Genomic DNA, 24,295 nt, shown 5'->3' with positions numbered 1-24,295 from the left:
CCGAGAACCACCCTCATCACTGCTCCCAAGCAGGGCCCACTCCAGTCTGAGCCAGCGGGACGGGGTCCAGGGGAGAGCGCTGGATCTACCTGGTCCTGAAGGCTCAGCCAGATACAGGTTCTCACGTGACCTTGGGACCGCCCAGCAGGGCCTCAGTTTCCCAGCCTTTTATTCCCCCTGCATTTGGGGCTTGATAGCCCCAGTCGAAGCGGACTTTGTTCTACTCAGTGAATTAAATCCACCCCACCTTCTGAGCAAGCAAGAGTACTGTCCTTTCCCTCATAAGAAAGATTCCTTTGGGATGAAGCACTGACAGTTGCAATAACATGCTGGGCCTCTGAGTCATCGCCCTGAGTGAAATGAGCCAGACAGAGAGGGACGCGTGGCCTGATCCCATCCACGTGAACCAGGAGCTGCAAGGGATCCACTGTGCCAGGACGGGGCAGGGAGGGGGCGTTCACCACCGTCACAGGGCGATGCCCCCTGGGGCTCAACACGCAGCCAGCTGCACCCGTCACACGTGCAGCTTCCGGGCACACACCAACCGCACCCAAGAAAGCTGCTGTCAAAAAAAGACTACTTTGTTTTGTATTTTAAAACCCCACTTATTTTTTGAAGTGAACTGGTGAACATTATTGGAAATATTTTTATGACCCGAAGGAAATGTTATTTTTTTTCAAACTTTCAACAATCAAATGCTTCATGGGCAATTAAAGCATGTTGCAAATATTAAAACAATTCATTAAGTAGGTGGGAGGCTGCTCCCTGTCTAGATATATTTTATTGTTTTATGATCGTTTTTAGAGAAACTCAATGTTCCCAACACTAGGAATGAGCCCTGGGTCTCCACTGGAAGACAGCAGAGATGGAGTGGAAAAGAGAGAGAAAGAGACCCAGAAAGGGAAAGGCACATAGAGAGAGACACACACATAAAGAGGAGGAGAGGCACTCAGAGGAAGAGTAGAGAGGCAGCGAGGGCAGGCCAGAGGTGCAGGAGGGAACAGAGTGAGCGCCCAAGGCCCGGCCTCCCGCCTCTCCCACACTCAGGCCCAGGACAATCAATGCCGACACAGGCTGCGGGCAGCACCGGCATCACCAGCGCAGAGCAGGAGTGACTCCATCCTGGGCACAGGGCAGATGCCTGGTCACCAGAACAGGAGGCGCAGCAGTTGGTAAGGGATAGGCGTTCTGAGCCCGCCCGCCCCGTCCTCGGCCCCTGCTCCCTTTGGGACAAACCAGCGAGACCAGCGGGTGAGCAGAGGAGGTGTCTTTGCCAAGGAGAGCCCAAAGGCACACTGGCCTAGAGTGGAGCCTCGCACCCCATCACAGCCGACAAACAACAGGACCCAGAGCAGCAGGTGAGGGGGACCTGCCCCAGAGGATGCCTGCCTGTCTCTAGTCTGCAGCCGCTGCCCACAGACACCAGGAAACCCACAAGGAAGGCCTGCCACTCCCCTGAGAAACCCGGACTGGATCATGAACTGAACAACTGGAGAAAACAAAATGCTCTCCAGACCGAAATGCACAAGCCAAGTATGGAAGGCAGAGTGACAGGAAGAATTAACACGCAGAGCAAAACTCAGGAAGCCTCCTGTAACTGAAAGAAAGAACAAGACTGAGACCCACACAGACCAGAGCGGACAAGCAGAGATGCTGGGGCAGCAGCCCTGGCAGGCAGCGCAGGGATCCACCATTCACTGCAAGGTCTAAAAATACCAATAATGCGGAAACTGCCCTAAGGACGCATGTCCCTGAGTGACAGCAGCGCCAGCTTCCACCGTCACGTCCCTGTGTTACATAAACCTGGGCCAGCCATCAACCTCTTGGATCCGATTCATGTGTCAAACACACACATTCTCAGAAGCTCTTAATTAAAGCCCAAACAAATGTGATCTCTGTATTTCTTAAGTAATGTTGTAATTTTAAAAGCCATCAGTAAGGTTACGTATCAAATACTGAAAATTAATATATCCTATTATCCATTGCAGGAAGATGAGCTGTCTAGACAAGAAAAACCTTTAATCATTTTTGATAGAAAGTTCTCAAATCTGTCTCCTTGCTCTTACATAAGATGAACTAAATATAAGTTTTTAACCAGAAAATGGTCTTTGGTTAGGGATCAGAGAAGAGAGGGGGGCAGATCCCTAGAAGGAGGGAATAGCCAGCTGGTTAGGGGGGACGGTGGGGGACCAGCTCAGTCACTCCAGATGAATAAATGAAGCTATTAAAAACTATGAGCTTAGACCCCAGAGAGCCCAGGCCTGGCGGGGGCGGTAGGTGGCAAGACCCCCACCAGCAAGAGACATGGGCAGTAGCCCTTCCATGGTGAGGAAAGCCAAGAGGCCCAGACCGGCACCTGGGGCCCCCTGCAGCCAGGCACAGTAGTCATCTCAGGAGGAGGAGGTGAGGTGGAGGACGGAGAGGATGGAGATGAGGCAGGCAGCCTGAGAGCCCCCCAGACCCTCAGAGGAGGGAAGAGGGCACACTTCCCAATGCTCCTCATAGCTGCCACGACCTTGGCTGGAAGCCTCTCGAGGACATCAGTTACAGGAATTAAAATCTAGTGGCCAACTTCTCTTACAGAGACACAAAAACCATAACGAAAATACCGGCACGTGTGACAACAGGTCACCACCAGCTCCTTGTGTTCATACCGAGAGGGCACAGTGGGCTGGATCTAAAAACAAATCAGTACCCACGTCACCAGCAACAAAGCTCCCCAGGGAGCCAACTGGTGTTCTCCTGACTGTGCACCAGTGTGGTGAGCCTGGTGTTCATCCCCAAAACCACCCTCTACTGCGGAAAAGAACTGAAAACGGGGCAAGGAGAAATAAAGACACCAAGAGGATGAAAGTTGGCGTCCTCGTGAATCACGAAGATGAAAACCAAGCACACAGAAGCCTCCCCAGCCCCGTCCTTCCTTTGGGAGGAGGAGGGCCACAGGGCTCGGCATCCTCGGAAGACTCTGGGTCCTCCGTCAGGAAGTTGTGAGAGAGCCGCAGGCTGCGGCAGGAGGGGGCAGCAGCCTGTGGGACCTCTGTCCTTTGCTTCCATGCATGACGCCCCCTGCCCGGTGGGTGCTCGGCAGAGGGAAACAGTGGCCGCACGCCTTATCTAGAGGAGGGGCACACCGAGGGGTCAAGTCTGTGGAAACATAAACTTAGACACACAATGGTGTGTGTGTGTGTCCAGACACACCTTCCTAGGACACATGAACAGAGCTGCAGCCAGACGCCCCGAGACCCTCTGGCCTGCACCCTGCTTCAGGCATGTCTAACCACAGGTTGTGGCTGACCTCAAACCCAGTCTCTTTTTATTTTTTTTGCTTTTTAATGATTTTCAGCCTTTCTTTTGTTTATCTGCTCATTTATTTGGGGGTCTCTGCTGCTGCACATGGGCTTTCTCTAGCTGTGGCAAGCAGGAGCTGCTCTTCGTTGCCCTGCGTGGACTTCTCACTGTGGCGGCTTCTCTCGTGGAGCAATGGGCTGTAGGCGTGGGGGCTTCGTGGGCGTCAGCAGTTACGGCAGTAGGCTCAGGAGTTTGGCACGTGGGCTTCATTGCTCTGGGGTACGTGGAATCTTCCCAGAGAAGGAATCAAACCTGCGTCCCCTGCACTGGACCACCAGGGGAGCCCCCATTCCTCTCTTTGGCACTTAACCAACAAGATGTTATAGCCTTTCTTCTTTTGGTATAACTATCACTCGATGGTAACCTATAAAGTGAATCATTAAGGAAAACTAAAAGTTGTAATTCATAACCCAAACCTGGGGTGTTCTCAAGTTTGCAGAGGGCCATGCACCCCCAAGTTCAGAAAGAACGATTCTTTTATCAATGATGGTTTTAATTTATCATGGACTTCAACGGCTTTTTTTTTTTTAATCATTATAACATTAGCTTTGCTTTATCATTCCATATTAGTTTAATATGGGCTATTTGGGTACACAGGGAGGAAATATGGTCAGTTTTCCTGGACCATAATTTTTCAATAACTAAACTTTCAGTATCATAAATGATCTCCAACCTTATGGCTAAACATGTGTATAGAGCCCCTCTGAATTGTGATCCAAATCCCATGGACGGAGGAGCCTGGTAGACTGCAGTCCATGGGGTCACAAAGAGTCGTTGACTTCACTTTCACTTTTCACTTTCATGCATTGGAGAAGGAAATGGCAACCCACTCCAGTGTTCTTGCCTGGAGAATCCCAGGGATCGAGGAGCCTGGTGGGCTGCCATCTATGGGGTCACACAGAGTCGGACAGGACTAAAGTGACTTAGCAGCAGCAGCAGCAGCAGAGATGTTTATCAGAAAACCACGCCCTGACTCTAAGTCTGTGAAATTTAACTAACTTGCAACACAGTATCTAGGTAAATGTAACAATATTACCCAGCTATTTTTAAGTTTATGGGGCACGCTTACATAATACAAAATGACAAGTATATGCTGCTGACAAATTTACTGGAACTGGCTCATTTAATTTCTTCCCAATTCTTTGATATTGTTGGGCAGTTCTTCCAGTGGAAAGAAAGAACCCCGACTGTTGGAGATGTTCAAGAACCTTGCCACTCACAGTGATCTAAAAAGGCTTTCAATTGAAAACAGTGATAAAGTCCACACCTTCCTTCCTTCCTTCCGAAGGCCCTGTCAAAGGGTCAGAAAAGGTATGTTCTGGAGGTGAATGAGCCAAAACAGTGCTGAAAAGTCACCAAGGGGGCTCAGCGGTGGAGGAAGTTGGGACAGGCGTCATGGCAAAAGGCAGGTGGACCCAGCCTGACTCACGTGAGTGGAAGGAGCCTGTGCAGGACGGCAGGGTAGGGGTTCCAAGACCAAGGAGCCAAGAGTAGGACTTGAGAATGACTGTCAAAAGACAAGCCGAGAGCCTGAAGGAGGCCCAAGCATGGGCCTGGAGGAGAAGCAGGGTGGAGCAAAGGGCAGTCCTAAGTCAGATAAGCAGCACTCAAGGCCACGCAGGGATATGACGGGACAGCGGGAGACCTACCCGCAGAAGAACGAGCATCGCCGTCCTGACTTCCCATCAGTGACCCCAGACCCTGGAAGATGCTAGAGAATACTTGCCAAGTTCCAAAGGAAAGTGACACGGACCAAGAATTCTAGACCCAGCCAATTATCGATTGAATTCAGGAACAAAAAATACCACGTTTGAAGACTGTGTGCAGCAACCCAGGAAGTCTCTCAGCTGTGCATTCCATAAGGAAGTGGATGAAGGAGGTGCATCAGCAAAAGAGAAATGGAATCTAAGAAATGAACACCATGGGGTATGAGGACCCACAGCAGCTGGAGCAGCCAGAGGCAGTACGGAAGCCCCACAGGAAGGCAGGAGGTGCCGTCTGAATGTCCTCTTTGCTGGGCAGGAGCTCTGTGATTCGGAATTGCATTTTCTCCTACTTGGCTCTGCAGTGAAATACATTTATATGATCATAGTACTATACACACCGCTTTCCTTCTGTTAACGTTCCTGGACTAACACTGTAGAAAAAGCACAGAAAGCCTAAAATAATGGTAGATGAGAAACAGACTACAAATGTTTAGAGCTTAGTCAATATAAATCTAAAAATGTAACTCGTAAAAGTCAAGCACTGGAGAGGCGCTGCTTGCTGGCTCTGCACAGGAACAGAAATGAGACGAAGTGATGACGGTCAGGACCAGAAGGATGGGGAAGCAGAGGAGCTGCACACTGTCAACGGCTCAGCTCGGGGAGCACCGAGGGCGGAAGGGGACAGGCGACTTCATTCCTACCGCATGCTCACAGCACTTTGGGCTTTTAAACAGTTAAACTGCAAGGGCACCTCACCCATCAGGGCATACTGAACGACTGTAGTCCATCTGCAGGACAGAAGGACAAGCTCTCCTGGTAAATATGGCGAAATGAGCCCGATAACAAGGTTATGAGCGTGGTATTAGTTACACAAAATCAGAAGGCTTCTGAAACTATTTTTAACTGTGGAAGCGAACAGGTACCAGATAAAATGTATCAGCCCTACAAAGAGGGAGGTCCCTGTGCACTAACATGCCCACAAGGTAATGGAAAAGGTGTGTTACAATTGTGCAGAGAGTAAGCCAGTATCTAATGGAGAAAGCCCGCAGATACATCATGTATGCGTATATGCTTGCTCTATGATGTGTACATAGATCTCAGGAATCCCATGTGCACAGCACGAGTCCCATACGTACCACAAAATGCCACACAGACAACAGAAACCCCACACATGTCACAGGAAGCCCACGAACATGACGACAGACCCACACCCAGCACGGAAGGAAGTCAGGGCTGCAAGCACGTTTAGCTGCCCCTTTCCACGTTTCCCCTGCGTGTACACTCACACACTCACACGCCGCACATGCCGGCCGGGAGAGTGCACAGACATCATGGGAAGATACTGGAGTGCCTGGAGATGGACTCCCTGGAAACTCAGGCAGGCAGTGGGCTCTCCTGGAGGAGAGCGAGGCTGGGGCAGTGCCCGGGGCCGCTCCTCTCCGCTGCGCCACCGTCCTCAGAGGAAGAAACCCCAGACGCACAACAGTGCCGCCCACTCCATGTGGGACCTGCAGCAAAGTCCTTACTAGACGACACTGAACAGTGAAAACTAAATATAGACCATTCTTCCAGGCGCTGCTGCTAATCTGTAGCATGTGTTGCTCCGATGACATGAGAGACCCACAGAAATACGCAGAGGAACAGCAGTCTCTCGAATGTGTTTAGGGAAAAATAAAACATGTCCATAAGAAAGATGACTCAGAGGACACAGACAAACGCTACCAGCACAGCTGCCATCAGGCAGAGGGATCACTGCACCTCCTTGCTCCTAGTCTGCATCCCTGCAGAGGACACAGTTCACAACAATATTTTGTTTCTGAATAAAACATAAAATCTTACTCAAACTCAGCAGTGCAAGGAGTGCTCTGCAGAGACCACAGTTGAGGCAAAGGGCACACATGGTGGGACAGTGGGGCCAGAGGGCACAATCCTGTCCCGCCAGCCCCTCCTGGACAAGGTGGTTCCCAGACTGACCCTGCTTGTAAGACAAACCTGGCTCAAAGGAGGACCAGGAGGACACGCTGACCAACCGTCCCTGGAAGCACTCACCACCCCCCACCCCGTTACCTGCCCTAATGAGCGGGCCGAGTCTCCATGGTGGAGACGCAGCACACGGGCCCTGCGTGGTGGCAACCAAGGAGAGGCCACTGAGCTAACAGGGGTCTAATGTCTCCCCAGCTTCTGCCTGTGCGGAACATGACAAAGCAAGCTCCCTTCTGGACAAGTCCACATTCCAAACACTAAGTTAGGGGGATGACCTCGCCCCGCAGTTCAGGGGACGAGGCCTGGCTCCGGCAACCCCGCATGTTACACAACAGCACGCAGACCCCACAAGGGGATTCAGAGCAAATGAGTCACCCTCACCTTCCAGACAACCTCGACAACTTCTGCAAGAATCCTCAGGCTTCATCAACACAAGTAAAGAAAGACATCTCAGCTCTTAAACATGTGAAGTTCAAAACCCAAGACTTCAGGAGAAGGGGGAGGGTGCTGAAGCCAGAGGCACGCACGACCAGGAGATCACCCCTCATCACAACGCGACCCGGGAACGAGAACTCTGGAGAGGGCACCAGCAGGGTGAGGGGTGCCGTGGCATTCTGAGCTCCATGTGCCTGGTGAACCCCACCTGTGGGGTGGCCCTGGGGGACGGGGGTGGGGAGGCCGTGGGCCAGCAGGGCTCCGCTCCCGGCGCGTCCTGCTCTGTGGCAGCCCACGGGGCCACGTGTCTCTGTCCTGTGTGCGTCCCAGGCATGTGATGCCTCTCAACAACACTTCAAACACGAAGTCACTGCTGAGTCAGAACAGGTGAGAGAGGCAGTGCACGAGGGCTCCAGAGAGAGTCGAGCACCCTCACCTCCCACGAGGGCCTCCATGGGGAACAAGCTCTCGCAGGGCCAACGGCCATCCTCTCCCGAAGAACCAAACTGGACAGAGATGCACGGCGAGCTTTTATGAGGCAGGACAGGAGTCTGTGCAACACTTTCCATGAGATTCAACGTGTTTGTTTATTACTTTTAACAATGGCTGAAGATTCATCACTTGTTCAAAACAAAATTAATCCTGCTGGAAGCTAACTAGAAAGGTCAAAGGTGCTATAAATGCTAGCGAGTCGACTGTGAGAAGCTCCAAAGGGACAGAGGCTTAAACATATCAGGCTGACCCCTCCCATGGCCACCAGTGAGGGGTTCACTCTCTGAGGAATTAAAATACACTCCTGCCAGTAACTATTATTTAGTTTAATTCCTGTAGGAAAACATAAATAAACACCAAACAGTAAGCAGATCCTCCCCACACTCGCCTCACCTGGCTCTCTGACAAAACAGCCCTCATGTGCGGCCACCCCAAGACCCTCTGCCCTGGGACTCTGCCGGACTGCCTGGAAAACACAACCACTGCTCGGGGCAAGTCTGTGCTGTTCTCCAACTTGCTGAGAAAGAATTAACAATTACTTCATAGAGTAAACGGATCAACATTTTAAAGTGTGCTTCATGAACGGAAAATGAACATGCTACCCTGAGGTTAATCCCACCACTTTCGGAGCATCTCATGCTGAGAGTGGCTTCTTGTCGAGGCACAAAATTATGCAGAGAAAAGAATCGCACATTTTCTCCTCAAACTCTGGAAGTGAAAAGGCCAAGTAAAAATAAATACAAAGCAAACTGACTAATCTGGGCTTCTCTTCTCCCTGCGCTGGCTAATAGAGCAGAAAGCTAAAGTTAGAAAGCATAGCGGTCTGAGCTTTCTGGAGAAAGGCTGAGGATATAAATACACACTCACATCTGACTCGGGGCTGAGTCGTGACTGCGGAGCAGCCCTGCGCCCGACCCGCACGTTCCCATGAGCAGCAGGAGAGGAAACTCCTCACCTCGTGGCTGGCGAGCGGCTATGCACCGGGAATAATCCGCTCACGGCAGGACCCCAAAGGGAACTTCAGGGGTAGATTAACTATGTTTGCCGAAAATCAGATCGAACTGGCTTTTCTATCCTTTCAGCTGAAAGCACACTAAGAGCTATTTAACACTGGTTAAATAGCAAACCTGGAGACAAGCAAAAAGCACACCAGGATGAAAATACTGAGGCGCCCAGCCACTCTTCAACAAGAGAGGGGCCCAGGCCCCTAGAGGCCAGGTGCTGAGGAGGGGCTGAGAAGGTGCACACACCGGCTCCAGAGGGAGGGCGCGGAGGGACACCACTGGCCACGGGGGCACTCACACACAGAAACGGGCGCCTGACAAGCCAGAGGTGCCACGACCTCACGTGTGAGCCCACACAGATAGGCATGCATGTGCTTGGGCGTGGCTGTGCAGTGACAGCATGTGAGCCCAGAGCTATGCCCCCAGGCAGCTGCTTGGTCCCCCTCTGCTCCCTGACCTGTGATGAGAGCAGAGAGGCTGGACCCCATGTCCCCTTGGCCACTGACACGCCAGGGGGACTTGGGTCCAAGGCACACCCACCCGTGTGCCCACATGTGTCCACGAGGAGGCACCGCCCCAGAGGATCACTGCAGTCCCCTCTGGGTGGCGAGATGACGTCTTTTGCTTTCTTCTGCTCATCTCCGCAGTCTGAAATTTCTACAGCAAAGCAAACGATTCTCACAAGAGAAAAAGCTCCAGGGGTGAGAGGGGCAAGCCCCACAGGAGAGGAGGTAGCTGAGTCCTGGCTGCCCCTGTGCCCGAGACCCATGGCTGGGCTCTGGGCTGGGCTCAGTGCCCCACACCACTGTCCCCTGCTTCCCCCTACTCAGGCCCTCGGCATCCATTGCACCTTAGCAGACCAACCTCTGTCTCTAATTTAAATGCAAACCAGCATGGCAGGCGGCACTGCTGTCACGGTCCCTGCAAGTCTTACGGCCACGAGGGGAGGCAGCTCCCGTGCCTCCCTCCCAGCCCCTCTTCACGGTGAGGCATCTCTCTTCCCCTCCAGCTGGTCCCCAGAATGAAGCAAAGCTTCGAGGCCTGGCACGCAGAGCAGGAAGATGCCAGGGACGGGAGCTCCCAATGGGATGGGCGATGCCCGAGCAGCCTGTAAAGGACAGGCCGCCCGCCATGTGTGGGAGAGAGTGAGGGACAGAGGGGGGCGCGCGCCTGCCAGACCTCTCACCCACCGCCCACTGTCTCTCCTGCAGACACAGAGGCCAGGCCGGCTGCAGCCACAGAGGAAGACTGTGAGTGTCTGCTGGGAGGACAGCGAGCAAGCCTCCAGCCAGCCATCCTCCTGGCCCTGCCACGGGCAGGCCCGTCACTCTCTCCCACTGCTGACCCTCGTGTGGCAGTGGGGGTTTGTCTCAATGTGAGCAACAGGGTGGCTGCTGAAGCCGGCCGGGGCCAAGCTGGACCCCCAGCGAGAAGCAGGCCTCAGCCCCACAGGCGGCTGGCAGGACGGACAACACCCTCCCCCATGTTGTCACCCACATGGAATGGGGCACGGCTCCCAGCCTGGAAGAGGCCTTGGCCTGGCTTCCCACCCCACCCCGGGCGAATGCTCACTCCCACACACTCACACACACTGAGCACAGGAGGGCCGGAAGCAGCCCTGAAGCTCCTCAGTCAGACCTTTGAGGCTGCCTTTCCTGTGTGCAAGGCTGTGGGCTCATAGGTCCACACGTGGGACACAAAATCAAAACAATTTAGCCTTTAACCAGAACCCAGGAGCAGAGAAGGCTGTCCAGTGTCTGCAGAGGCTGTCAGTGGTGAGACAGCAGCCTGAGGGCCGGGATGGGAGGGCCCGGCATAGCCCAGGCCGCAGGTCTGACCTGCAGGCCTCTCCTCCCCATCTCACTCCTTCACATAAAGTTCCCGAGACAGATGTCAGCGGAGCGAAGCCAACAGTCTCCACACTGACTGCACGGGGCTGTCTTGTCCCCCGAGACCAGCCCCTAGGGTGAGCCAGCTCGAGGATGGATGAAGGGGCACCCACATGGCCTACACGGACGAGGAGTCACCCTTCCCCCTAAATCCACACACACCACAGACACCTTCCCGCCAAGCAGAGCGTGAAATCCATGTGAGCACAGAGCTGCCTACGGCAAAGGGCAGCAGAGCAGCAGCTCCTAAACTTCAGGTGTGGGGAGAGGGAAGGACAAACAGCCCGAGGGACCCATGGGACCCAGGAAGGGGCCCAGGGGCCCAGCAGCTCATGCACACAGCTTCCCAAACACTCGCTCTATGCTCAGAACCTACGAACAATGAAAACAAGGGCAGGGTGTCACTTCCATCATAAAGTCCATTTCAAGGCCAGTCGCAGGTCAGCTAGGTCAACCACTGTGAATGCAGCCTCTTGGTGGAGCCGAGAGGCCCCTTCATCCACTGACCGTCTTCTCCCACTAAGCACATGTACAGTGACAGCTTTCCAAAGAGCTTTGGAATTTCCACCCATCTGATGTGTGAGAAACAGTACCTCCAAGAAGCTGAAGGGCCATTTTTACACGTGTGTGCAAACACGTGCACATGTGTGCACACGTGCATACATGCATGCAGTGTGTGTGCGCGTGTGATCGTGTGTGCTGTGCAGCTGTGTGCATATGTGTAGGCATGCATGCCTGCCTGCCTGTGCACATGTGCTTGAGCATGTGCGTTTCTCACAGCTGATCGTTCTGACTTCTGACCTCATGTACTGTGCTATTGCTGCTGTTTGAATCCTGGTCAGATAGAAGTTCTTCATCGCTGGAGGACTGTAATGTTCTAAGACTCTCCCTCTCCTGGTTGACTCTCAACCCTGAGTCATGTTTTAAAAGCCCTTCCCAGCACTGAGGTTATACTGGCAGGTGTTTCTAACACTAGAATAGTCTCCTCGGATCCATTTGGTGCTTATCCTCGTACATGGTCTAAGGCATAAACCTAACACTGTCTTTAACAAAATGGTGTCGGCCTGTCCCCAAATCACTTACTGAAAGTTCATCCTGACCCAGCACTCCGAGATGCCGCCTTCGTCGGACCCGAGGCTTCCGTCTGTGCCTGGGCTTCTTCCTGCCCTCCAGGTCTGCTGGGCTGTCTGCTACTCGTGTTTGCCCTGCTCCGTCACCACCTTCTCTTACTTAGAGGATGAGTTAACGTCCAGCAGGGCTCTTCTCCTTGGCCCTTTCTCTTCTGAGTTTTCTAGGTGGTCACACACATTCTTCTGTTAACGACACAATCAACATGTCCAACCCCAGGGAAGGAAAACAACTGATGTAAAGAGACCTGCCATCTTACGGAAGCTGCAACAACCAAACCAGGAAAAAGCCCTGTCTTCAGTCTGCCAAAGGCTACCTTTGTGTCTTTCTGGAGCACTTTTAGAATGTTCTTCCTTAGGTTTTGAACATTCTTATTTCATTTACTCCTAAGGACTTTATTTTGCTATTGTAAAAGGGGCTGTCTTCTCCCCAGTATCTTCTAATTGGTTAGCTCTGAATGTGAAAGGCACTAGGAACATCTGCATATTAACTTTGTATTTACACTACCTTGGCAAATTCTTTCATTACCTGTGTTTATCTCATCAGTGATTCTCTGAGTGGTGGCCTCTGCACGGACAGCCCAAGTGTGAGTAGCCCCGCCCCAACCACAGAAAGTTCTGCTGGACAGTACTGCCCAGGTTTGCTGCAAAGAGGGGCCACTCACCTCCTCTGGTCCAAACCCCACTTGTGTCCTCCTATTCTTTGCTCAGCCTGGCTGGGAGGAACGCTGTGATCAGGCCTCACACTGCACACCTGTGTCTGGTGCAGCCCCTGCCTCCTGCCCTCCCTTTGGTCCGCAGCCAGGTCAACGTCTCTGAAGGGAGTACAGGGGATGGAAGGAGGATCAGTTAGCGCCTAAAATTTGTTTTTCAGTAAAACCTTCTTTACTTTTCTGACTCTTATTTAAACCTCTGATAAGACTTTTTCAGACAGAAAAACAAAACTTCCATCTGGGACAAACTGAATGATTGACACCTGTGGACCTGAAAAAGAGATCCTTAAGATTTCTAAAGGTTACATTCAATAGAATTTGAAATAAATAGAACACATGTTTTTGCCTCCCGTTCCATAAGTACAGCATCCAAAGATCACATGCCTCACTGACCCCACGCTTAGCCCCAGGCTTCGCGCTCACACCGGGACGTGGGATTCCTTGCATCCCGCTGCTCAGGGTCTTTCACTGGGAGGACCCGAGGCCACCGCAGATGCAGTAACACGGTTTGTAAAAGTGATGTGGGCTGAACTTCTCTATGTTGCTGGGAAAATTCATTTTTTATTAATTTGTTGCTCTAATTCCCAAGTCACTCATTATTAGAGAGGAAAAAAAAGGGGGTCAGCAAACACGCCACAGGCCCGCAGCCTCCCAGTGTTCTCCCAGGGGTTACTCTGAAGACCACACCCAGGAAACAGGCACCACAGTGGTCAGGCCTAGGCAAGTTCATGTGGTGGGACGGTTGTACAGAAACGATCATGGAAACAGAAGGATGAGTTAGCTGACAGACCACGTGTGTACTGAATATACTAGTCTAGGCTGCAACACGGAGCAGGCCCGCCACCCGCCCTGAACACAGAGAGCTCTGTTGGACCCAGAAAAGGGCTTTAAACTCAGCAGGCATCATGGAGAGAGGGACCTATAAAAACCTCCAGAGGAATTTAATAAGCCTGGTTTTACAGGATACAATTGCAACAAAAACAAAGAAAGGAATTACCACTGCTGTGAAGAAGGAAAAAAAAAAAACAAAAACGCAGCTTTGAAAGCCTGAACCCTATTGACTACGCTTGAAAATCTAAGAACAGCTTTGTAAACAAGCTGAGAAGAATCTTAAGACTTGAAATGGCATCAAGGTGCTTTCTCTTCAGGAGAGGAGGGGACACTGTTCTTGACATTCCCCCACAGCTGCTCCCCTGGACAAAAGCAACAGTGTCGCTAGCTAAACAGTCTGAAAAAGCAAAGAAGGAGAGTTCAGCCCCAGTTCCTAGACAGAGACCTATTAAGAAAAGAGCACACAGCGACGGGTCCAGAAAGCCTGGCCAGGGTGAGGGTGTCATTGCTTCTGAGGCCGGTGAACCCTGCGCGGTCGGTCCCACATCCCCACATGGCCTCTGGTGCACCTTCATGAACAGGTCAGTTCCTGAAATAAACCCCCCTTAACCACGTCTCCAGATAGCAGGTGTACCGGAGAGCCAGAACCAACACTTTCAGGGGCTTTCATCTGTACAGTGTTCAAAATACTTCCCTGTTTGCTCACAGCTGGCTCTCAGGGGCTGTCTCCTTTAGAATGCATGTATGTGTGACTCTTTGAGACCCCATGGACTGTGGCCCACCAGCTTCTCCGTCCATGGAATTCTCCAGGCAAGATTACTGGAGTGGGTTCCCATTCCCTTCTTCAGGAGATCTTCCAGGGAACTCACATCCACTGCATCTCCACTGGCAGATGGGAATACATTCCATTACTTATCCTCTGAGACTGACCAACACAAGAGACCTGGCCTTGCCCCTCGGTTATCACATGAAGGGCCAAAATGAACCCAAATGTTCCTCTAAAAACACAAACGCCACCGTCAAAAAGTGAAAATCAAAGGCTCAGTGATGCATCTGAGGCAGCAGAAGAGCCTCGGAGGAGGTGAGCCAGCCGGCTCACACGCCCCCAGCACCGTCACCCTGAGTGGGAGGTGAGTTTCTTCCACTAAACCCTGCCCTTCATTTGGGAGGGTGTCGCTTTGGGGAAAACACAGATTGGTATTAAGGTCATAAAACCCAAGAGCCCTTCCAGCCAGCAGTCACCCCAGGCAGCCAGCAGGAGCGTGTGCAGAGGTGACACCGGAGCAGGGCTTCCAGGCCAGCAGGCAGGGGTTCACAGGGCGGCCGCCCACTGCAGGGCAGAGGCCCTGCTCCCCAAGGCCTCACGGTGTCCCACTTGGAAAAACAGACACCTCAACTCTGCCAGAGGCACCGCTGACAAGCAGGACAGTTTCTGCTCACAACCCTCGCTAGTGACCTGACCTTTTCCCAGAACAGGGTCTGCACTGGCAAGCTCACAAGAGACACTGACCAGGGCAAGAAACCAACGTGGTATCTACGAGAACCAAGTGGACAGCTGTCACCTAAGTCAGACTTTGGCTAATGAAACCAGGAAGTCGCAGTCTGTTCAGACTCCTCATTTTCCCCGACTGACCTTCTGCTGCCCCAGGGCTCCGGCCAGGCCCCCACGTGACATGCAGCCATCGTGTCCCCTCAGAGCTCCTCTGGGCTGTGACAGTCCCTCAGACCTTCCTGTCCTTAACGACCTTGACAGTTTGGAGGAGGAGCCAGGCGTTTTGCAGGACGCCCCTCAGTGAAGACCACAGAGGGGAGGGGCCCTTCTCACCACGTCCCATCCAGGGTGCGTGCCGTCATGTGACCTCCATGGTGGACGCTGACTGTGGTCGCCCGGCTCAGGCGAGTCTGGCGGTCGTCTCCTCTATGCTGCCACCTCCTCCCACCGTCCTCTGGAAGGGGGTCGCTGTGCCCACTCCCCACCCAAGGAGGGGCACTCCCCTCCCCTCCCCTCCCCTCCCCTCCCCTCCCCTGAGGACGGGGCAGCTGCAGAGCCACGTGGATCCTCCTGGTTTCCTTCTCCATCACTTGTTTATGTCAGGCTGGCCCCATGGGTATTTATTTATTTTATGCTTTGGGCCGTGATCCAGTACGACTCTGTTCTGCTACTGAACCTGTTCCAGTGCTGGCCCTCGGGAGTTCCTTGGTTGGCTCCTCTGTCTCCTGACATGCCCGTCCATGGGGGCTGGGTTTTTTTGTTTTTTTGTTTGTTTGTTTTTAGCACTTCTGTACTTTCTGGCACTACCAGGGGCTCCAGGTCATCTTGGGTATTTCCTGCACAGTCTCAGAAAGAAACCCTCACTCTTTATTTTCTACATGCTCATTTATGGAGCATGCAGTTACATGTTTAAAAACACAAGTGGCAGACAGCTAGCTTTGCCTACCTTCCAAAGGTAGGCATCTTCCTCCTGGGAACAGTACCTTGACCTTGTTCAGAATGACTTCCTCCCACTGGACATGACTGGGTGATCCTGTGGAAAGGGTTACCTGCAGGGAGTAAGATGGGGGAAGAAGCCCAAACTTTTCATTTTAAACTGCTTGCATAATTTTTTCCAAGGATGTGTATTATTTCCATAAATTTTTTAAAACGTAAAAAAATAATTTAAACCCTTGTGTTGTCTATGAGTACAAACCAAATCTAAGACAGAGAATACTAACAATTCTGATTTTGAATAAAAATAAACACAAAGCATGCTCACTTCAGAATGGGCCGAGTTTAGCAAAGCACATACCACCTGTTCAGTGTCCACTCTTTTTCTTACACAATTTTAAGTTGCTCTTTCACTCCTTTAACAATCAGCAAAGATTCTGGTTAACTAACATGAATTGCATTCAAAGTACTCAAATGCTTTTGCTGAATACACAGTATCTAGAAACTTTTAGAAAACGCTTTGCTTGAGAAGTTTTATAGCTCCAAAGATGGTGGGGTTCACCATAACTCCCCAAAGCAAAAGCATTCTTGATCTATTTGAGAAGAGTTACCCCTTAAACTCCAGGACAGGAAGTAAATGTTGTACATTAGCAAAAGAGAAACATGAGACAAAAAATGTTTTAGTTCCATCACAGGTATACTTAAGAAAAAGTATAATTTATAATGTCAAGGTTTCTAAAACCATATCTCTGTATGTGTACTTTAGGAGGCAAGGTGTTCCGATGTCCCCTAAAATATCCGCACCTGGGGATCTGCGGAACCGGGAGGAGCTGGCTGCGGATGGAAGTGGGAGGGGGAGACCCAGAGCAGGCGGCTCGCTAACCCCTGACCCAAGGCTGGGCGCGCGCACCGTGGCTCCCGAGAGTCCGAGGGCGCAGGCGCGCGGCCAGCCCAGAGCCAACCGTTAACAGTAGCGGACGCAAGTCATAGGGTGCAGCCTCCCAGACCTCGCCCGACAGGACCCCGAAAGGTCTCTGCGGGGCAGACTCACCGGGCACTGACGCTTCCCACTGGCCTGACTGGGAGGTGCCTGAGCGCACGACCATGGCGACCCCGCCCATGACGGTGCTGCTGCTGCTGCTGGCGCTGCTCTTGCCCAGGCAGACCTGCACGGAGCCCACGAACAGCGCGCCCACCCCGATCGCGACCCTGATCCCGGAGAGCAACACCTCGGAGAGCCGGGCCTTGCCCGGCATCGAGCTCAGAGCCCGCGGCTCGAGCCCCGTCCCTGGCCCACTCGCCCTGCTGGCCCCGCTTGCCCTGTGGCTGGTTCTCGGGTAGGGACGCTGCATCCAGGCCTGCCCAGCGTGGACACTGCACCAACACCTCGCCGGCCTCCACGTCTCGACCTCACGGACAGAAACAGGTCCAGAAAGCAGAACCCCACCACCACCCCGTGTGCGGTCAGTGATTGTCAAGGTCACACCTCCCAGCGACTCCCTGAACAGCCTGAAAGGAGATGCCACATCCCAGCGAACTGAAGACAGGGCTCAGGAAATCTGGGTACCAGGAAATCAGAAGATAGTTTATCTCTACTTTGATTCATTAAATTATAAAGCTAAAAAATGGCTGGGTGGTGTCTCTGAAAAACGGCAAAGCGTTGTCTCTGAACTGTGGGCCAGTGGCAGCAGCCAGGCCACCCACCAGTGCAGCTCGGAAGCTGCAGTTCTCTTAGGAGCTGGTGGCTACATTTGACCTGGGGACAGTAAGTGACAGGGGCCTACACAGTGATGGCAGATGGCCCCCAAATCCAGACCGAGTGAGTCACTTGTGCACCCCGCTTCCCCACACACCCTACACTAACCCAGAGAGCAGACACACATAACCTCACTGGACTGTAGATGCTGCTGCTTTATTTCGGTATGTTCAATAATTTCTACAATTTAAAGGTGAGGGTTTTTTTTTTTTTACATATTTAAGAATCTTGAACATAAGGTTTGGGTAAAAAGGTAAATTGAGCGTTTGGAAAGGGGAGAGTGGAACTTGCCCTAGGCTGAGTTCACACAGATTTCATGACGTGTGTTCTCTTTTTATGACGTGTGTTTTCTCTTTACAAATCCATACCTGGACTGCTTGCTATCAGTGTTTTCAGACAGCATCCGGGGCAGAGCCTAAAATAGATTCCAGAGGCAACTCTAATACAGCCAGTGATGCACAGACACCCCCTCCAGAGTCTGTGGTTCACGGGTGCACGTGGACACTCAGCACCCAGAGGCTACAAGCCTCCATAACCAAACACATGCCAGCCTTAGAGGGCATTCCAGAAACACCGGGGCCAGAGATCTGGAGGAAAAGGACAGCACGTGTGAACAAACACTGCATGTGTCCTGCTTCACATGCTGTGTTTAGTGTATAATTATGCTTTGATTTACATAAAATGATAAAGTATTTGCACTGAACATAAGTGGTAGTTTTTTTAAGGTTATAGAGCAATTGAGAGAAAAAGACCCTAATTTAACAGCTAGGTTTTACTCTGCAGTAAAGAATGGTGACCAATAACAGCTTTATTTCACTTAAAATAATGATGAAAATGCTGCTGTACCACAGGAAACAACATTTTCTTGGCCACCAATCCTACAAAACCCATTTCTCAAGGAGTGGTGCTGAATTAACACCCCTTAAGAGAAGACATGGGATTCCTTTCAATCTCCAGCATCTATTAGATTTCACCTCTGAAGCCTGGAGAAGCCCTTGCCAGCCCCACTCCTGCCTGTATCAGGTATCTATTCTGTTGGGGGAACTGTGTTCCTGTCCTGTGGTCAGCCACGGTTGCTCTGCAGGGAACGTGCTCACTCTGGTCGACCAGGCTGAAATACTAAGAAAAGCCTGGCCATGTGTCCAATTCCAAGGCAAGGCAGCAGGGCTCAAGGGTAAGGAGACGAGCTCCTGACTGCCTGCGCGTCCACTCTCTGCGGGGCACTCTGCCAGGTGACCCGTCAACTTCTTCCCAGCACCTGCTGTCCATACACACTCTCACAAATGCTTCACATGATCATTTAATCCTCATCTTGCAGATTGGGAAACTGAGGCCCAGAAGGTTAACTGTCAAGGTCACACAGTAAGAGGCAAGGTCAGCATGACTCAAATCCAGTTTGGTTCCAGAGACCAGGCCCATGACCATATCCCGAAGCCACCTCCCAACGGAACATCAGAAGACACCACCAGGAACCGGTGCGGCAGGCCCACCTCAGTGGCAGTCACCTGATGGAGAAGAAGAGCCAGGGAAAGCCAGGAGGCGGGAACAAGTAAAGCATGTACAAGAGCCGGGAGGCTGGGGCAGACCGGGCAGACGGGGGCAGGGGCCCACATGGCCAGAAGGGGGAGGCTGGGGCGAACCAGGCGCAAAGCTAGGGTGGACCAGGCATAAGGAAACAGTGGTCAGAGGGAAGCCGGGGCCAGCTGGAGGCCAGGGAAAGCAGGGCGCTGGTAGCTAAGAATTAAGTCAGGGTTCTCTGCAGATGCAAAGGCACGTCAGGAAAGACTAAAAGCACGAGGTGAGACGGTCTGACCGCCACTACCTTGTGGAGGGCTCAGAGAGACAAGGGAAGACTCAGGGCCCACTGGGATGCTTCTGTCAAGGCCAAAGGAGGGAGAGCAGTGGCCTGCAGGCTGCGGGGCGGGGCGGCGGGGGGGGGGGGAAGGGATGTGGGGAGGCAGGCGTCCAGGAGGAGATGAATGCAGGGACTGCAGGGACATGGTGTGTGAGAGGGGCTGAGGTGGCAGCAGGGGAAGCCTAGGACAACTGCCCGGTTTCTAGCGGAAAACCTGGGGGTGTTGTGACACTGACTGGGGGGAAAGGGTAGAAAACTTAGGAAAATAGAGGAACTGGTTCCAAATGTTCAGTTTGGGGCCTGTGGCTCGTCAGCATGGTGCAGGGGTGTACCGTGCTCCTGGCAGGCCCGGGCCCAGAGCTCCGCGGGAGCTGGAGACGGAAACGCAAACCTCCCTCCCGTCCAAGCGTGTGCGTGCAGAACAGACGTGCTGCTCCAGGCCTCCCACCACTACAGCCGCCTCCCAGCAAGCTCTGTTCAGGCAAAGGCACCCCTTCGCCCCACACGCAGCCCCAACACGCCTGAGCTCTCCACCTGCCCTAATTCTCAGAGCAGACACAACCGCCTGCCGCCCACAGATCCTCCGCCAGCCTCCTCTCCTGCAACCCAGGCTTTCAGCAAAGCTGTGCTCCATCCCCATCGACTAACAAAGAGAAGGTACAGGGCCTACATGGTGGTGAGCGACTCTCTCTGAAGAACTGAAGAACTGCTCTTGCCACCCTTCTCTGGGGCTGGAGAGGAAACCCAGCCCCTTCCCTGCAGGATACAAGGGGCGGGGGGAGTGGGGGGGGCTGCCGGGGGAACACTCCTGCCAAATCCCAGAAGGGTGCCCCCAGAGGTGCCCCTTGGCTCCCAGAACTATGGAATCAACCTATGGGAGGGTTCTCCTCAGAAGCCACAAAGAGGCAGCAAGAAGGGGGCAAGAGTCAGCAGGGCCCCTGGAGAGTCACAGAGGTAGAAGGCGGGGGGCTCATCAGGGGCTGTGTGAGGATAGGGCCACCATCCCTAAGGCCGACCCATGGCAGGCTGCCCCCACTGGAGATGGCCAAGCCCACAGCGGATGAGGAAGCTGCCTTCCTGCTCCTGTTGCCCTGAGGGGAGAAGCCAGCTCACCTTCAAGGAGGGAGGAGGCAGCAACGATGGTCTGGGGGAGGGTGGCCCACCCCCAAGACCGGCCCCTCAAGTCACTGTGCAGGAGGGGCTTGTCCCTGTCGAGGTCACCTGCCCGGCCATGCTCACCACCAGGGGGGTTGGTCTGACTAATCTGAGACGAAAGAGGAGCAGCCTGTACGCTAATGATAATGTCGTCCCGCAGGGTGGGCCACCTCTGTTCTCCAGGAGCCCATCCATGGGGTATGGGGGCCCTTCCCACAGAGGAACCACAAGCCCATCCATGGGGCGTGGGGCCCTCCCCACGAAGCAACCTGAGCCAAGAAGAGTGGGTGCAGGTGACAGAAGGCCACACCCTATAGCCCTGCCAGGCCTCCCCCGACCGTCTCCCTGCTCCGTGCAGAGCCTGACTCTAGAGACACCCTCCCAGCCAGCAGGGTGGCGGCAGGGCTCCTGAAAGAGACTGGTCCCCTGCTTCCCCTCAGAACAGCCACCCCGAGGCCAAGGAGCCAGAGGGACGGTGGCAGAGCAGAGAAGAGAGACGGAGGGTCCGGCCCCTGACAGGAGCTGGTGGTCTGCTACTTGCTGCCAAACCACCCCCGAGCCAAACACAGGCCCGAGAGAAAGCCCCCAGTGACCCAGGACCGCCTCTGGTTTCCAAAAGCTCACGTGCCAGGGCAGGGGACAGACAGCACACGTGCCTACAAGCAAATGCAGGGGCACCTTGAGTGCTCACAGTGGGGGTGGGAAGGCCAGGGGGCCAGCGCGCAGATGGCTGAACGGGGAGCAGCGGCAGCCTTGTGAACACCAGGAGACAGCCATCGCCCACGGGAGGAAGAGCAGACACTCCAGCCCTGGGGAGGGGAGGGTGGCTCTGCGCAGAGCAGCACACAGGGCAACAGAGGGAAGCAGGCTCAGGGAAGACTGAACTCCTGCCGAGGGAACGCCCTCCTGGTGTGATAGGAAATCACCAGGAAGGCTCCCGGGCAGGATGTGCCCCCAGAAAGATGCCTGCAGGGGCCAGATGAAGGGCAGGCTTCTCGAGAGCAAGTCCAGACCCAGGAAGCCAAGGAGCAGCGCCCACGGCCCAGAGCAAGGCTCAAGCAGGAGACGGGAACTGGCAGGAGAGGATGACAACCAGGCTGAGACACAGCAAAGCTGAGAGGGGCGGCTGATCACATGGCCAGCCAGTGGGGAGCGGCGGGGGCAGGAGAGGCTCCGACTCCAGAGCAGGAGGGAGGGTGGTCTCGGGCTGAGGGTAGACAGGAAGATAGGCTGGCATGGACCACTGCCCTCAACAAAGACAGGTCCCCAGGGGCTGGAAGAGCCACGTGGAGGGATGGCGAGGCCACCTGACCACAACAGCCCAGGAGATGCTGACAGCAGGGCCGGGAGGCGGGAGGCACCTGTGTAGAGAGCCCCCAGGCTGGCACTTGAGGGAGGTGCGTTCACCTGGGCTGGGGTGGGGGGACAGGGCCCACTGAAGCAGACACACTGGGGCTGCTTCTCTGGGCAGGGGGTGTCCCGACCAGTGACCCCACCAGCCCAGACAGCAGTGGGGCACTTGGCGGCAGTGGAGGCAAACCATCCAAAGCAGGTTACCCGCCCAATCCACAGTTCAAAAGCACCCCAGGGAACGAAGCCAAAGCTTTCCAGACTTCACTGAAAGATCCTCCACCCTAAAGGTGATTTCAGACAACAAGCCAGCATTGGCCCAAAGCAGGCTACAGCCCTCGGGAAGCCCCGCCCTCAATAAAGACAGGAGAGCGGCCGGCAGCTCTTCTGGGCCTTTAATGAGACACATTAAAGACTGTTTAAGCCCAGCTGGTCTCGGAGCTGTGAAACCTGCTTCTGGACATTTCTGAACAAATCATTTGATTTATTCCATGTCAGAAAAGAGCCTCACTTTTTATATACGAAATCACCAGAAACTCATCTTAACAAAAAAGACACTATATACTAAAAACAAGATACCACCTCTAAGAATGCTTTGAATAAAAATGTTGCAATCACATAGAGCAATACAAACACTCAGATGAGTCACAAGTTGAGAAGGCAACTAAAAAGATTGTCCTATGAAATGCCGGAAGGCAAGTTATTTCATCAGATTGTATCAAACCTCTTCTGGGCACTGTGTACAGCGGGGACATGAAGCCCAGCCCCAAGGTGCCCAGCAGGAAGGACATGGAGGAAGGAGGTTCCGGACTGACTGAGAAATCCAGGAGGCCTGCCTGTACCCTGCACTCCCAGACTAGGCCTGTACCTCCTCAGGCCCCGGGCCCCAGGGCCTCCTCCCAGGAGTGGCTGTGCCCTCACTGTGAAACCACAGCCCTGAGCATGCCCACCGAGCCTCCCCATGGAGGGCAAGGCTTGTCCCAGGGCCACAGAGTCAGAGGACAGCAGAGGGGGGCTCCAAAGGAAGCTCCATGAGAGGTCCCACTTCTCTCTCTTCCAACTGATAGCCAGGGATGCCAGCAGGTCTGGAAAGTGGTGAACAGGAGGGAACCCGCCCCAGGACAGCAGTGCCCAGGGTGTAAGAGGGCCCCACGGCCCGGGTCCAGCTCCGGAGCCGCCCAGGAAGTGGGAAGGAGGCCAGCCTCCAGCAGCTGCCCCCACCTCCGTGCCCAGCAGAGCCCAGCAGCCAGGGTCTCGAGGTCCCTCTTGGCCAGAGTCACGTGCAGGTGGGTGTGACCCCACAGGGTGTCGGGAGCCAAGCTTCCTTCCTCCCAGAGACCTTACTTATCTCAGAGCCTCGGTTTCCTGGTTTTCATTGTGCCTATTGTGTAAACACAGGGGTGGGGGCAATCTGAGACTCCCCAGAAGGGTGTCAGAGGCCTGTAACAGACTACCTCGTGGCCTCTAGGAAGCAGGACAAAGATTTCCTCCGCTTTAGGAAACTCAAGGTGACAGTGGTTTTGACATCTCTAGGACCCTGGATCCACCTTCAAGAAAAAGAACCAAGAATACAAATGTATGGTGATGAATGACTGCCACTCCACAGTACTGAGAGGCTCTACCCACCAAGACACTTTAAATAAGGACACAAGAGTTAGGTTTGAGCCTAATATTAGAGCCTCATCAATCTCCCCCACCTCATCTGCTGTGTCTGGTACAATCTCTAACTCGTCCATTCTTCTGGTATCTATAGAAGGATGTTTTGTTTTCATATTCTGTGATACTATTAGTATCTGACTTATATATTTAAGTACAGGTAAATAAGATGTATTCATTTAAAAATCCAATAGGACCACAACAATGGAAAATTACTTCTGACAAGGGTTCTTGAATTCTAAGATTTAAAGGTAGTCTGTGAGGATTCAACTTTCAGATTAAGCCTGCACGCCCAGAATTGTTACTTTCAAAGACTGAATTCCAAGGTGTAGCTATACCTCCACCAAAATATATTTAATCCCATGAAAAATGCTTTCCATCACATCCATTTTTACAGTAAATCCTCCTCATCAGCCAGTTGCAACACAGTCAGAAGAGAAAGGAGAGCCAGCTCACAGAGCGTTTACTAACGGTCACAAGTCACCCATGGCAGGAGGTTCTCGGAGGTTCTGTCCATCCTTGACACTGAGGGCCAGACCACACCTCTGGACCGACAGCCGGCAGCAGAGT

The 24,295-nt window shown here is 53.3% G+C and overlaps 1 protein-coding gene across 3 annotated transcripts in view; it reads right to left on the bottom strand.

The window, feature by feature from the left end:
- Positions 1 to 15,246, bottom strand: part of ADARB1 (adenosine deaminase RNA specific B1) — an 85,071-nt gene extending 69,825 nt beyond the window's left edge. For all 3 annotated transcript variants that reach the window (XR_008198953.1, XR_008198954.1, XM_052635809.1), the window contains exon 1: positions 15,162 to 15,246. Coding sequence is in view for 1 of the 3 variants with exons in the window: in XM_052635809.1 (XP_052491769.1) it covers positions 15,162 to 15,211 (50 nt within the window). In the remaining 2 variants the exon portion in view is untranslated. The remainder of the gene's footprint in view (positions 1 to 15,161) is intronic.
- Between the last annotated feature and the right edge of the window lie 9,049 nt (positions 15,247 to 24,295).

Source organism: Budorcas taxicolor, chromosome 1 (genome assembly GCF_023091745.1).
Source record: "Budorcas taxicolor isolate Tak-1 chromosome 1, Takin1.1, whole genome shotgun sequence".
NCBI lineage: Eukaryota > Metazoa > Chordata > Mammalia > Artiodactyla > Bovidae > Budorcas > Budorcas taxicolor.
The sequence above is the reverse complement of the archived record's forward strand: the minus strand, read 5'-3'. Positions and strand labels throughout refer to the sequence as shown.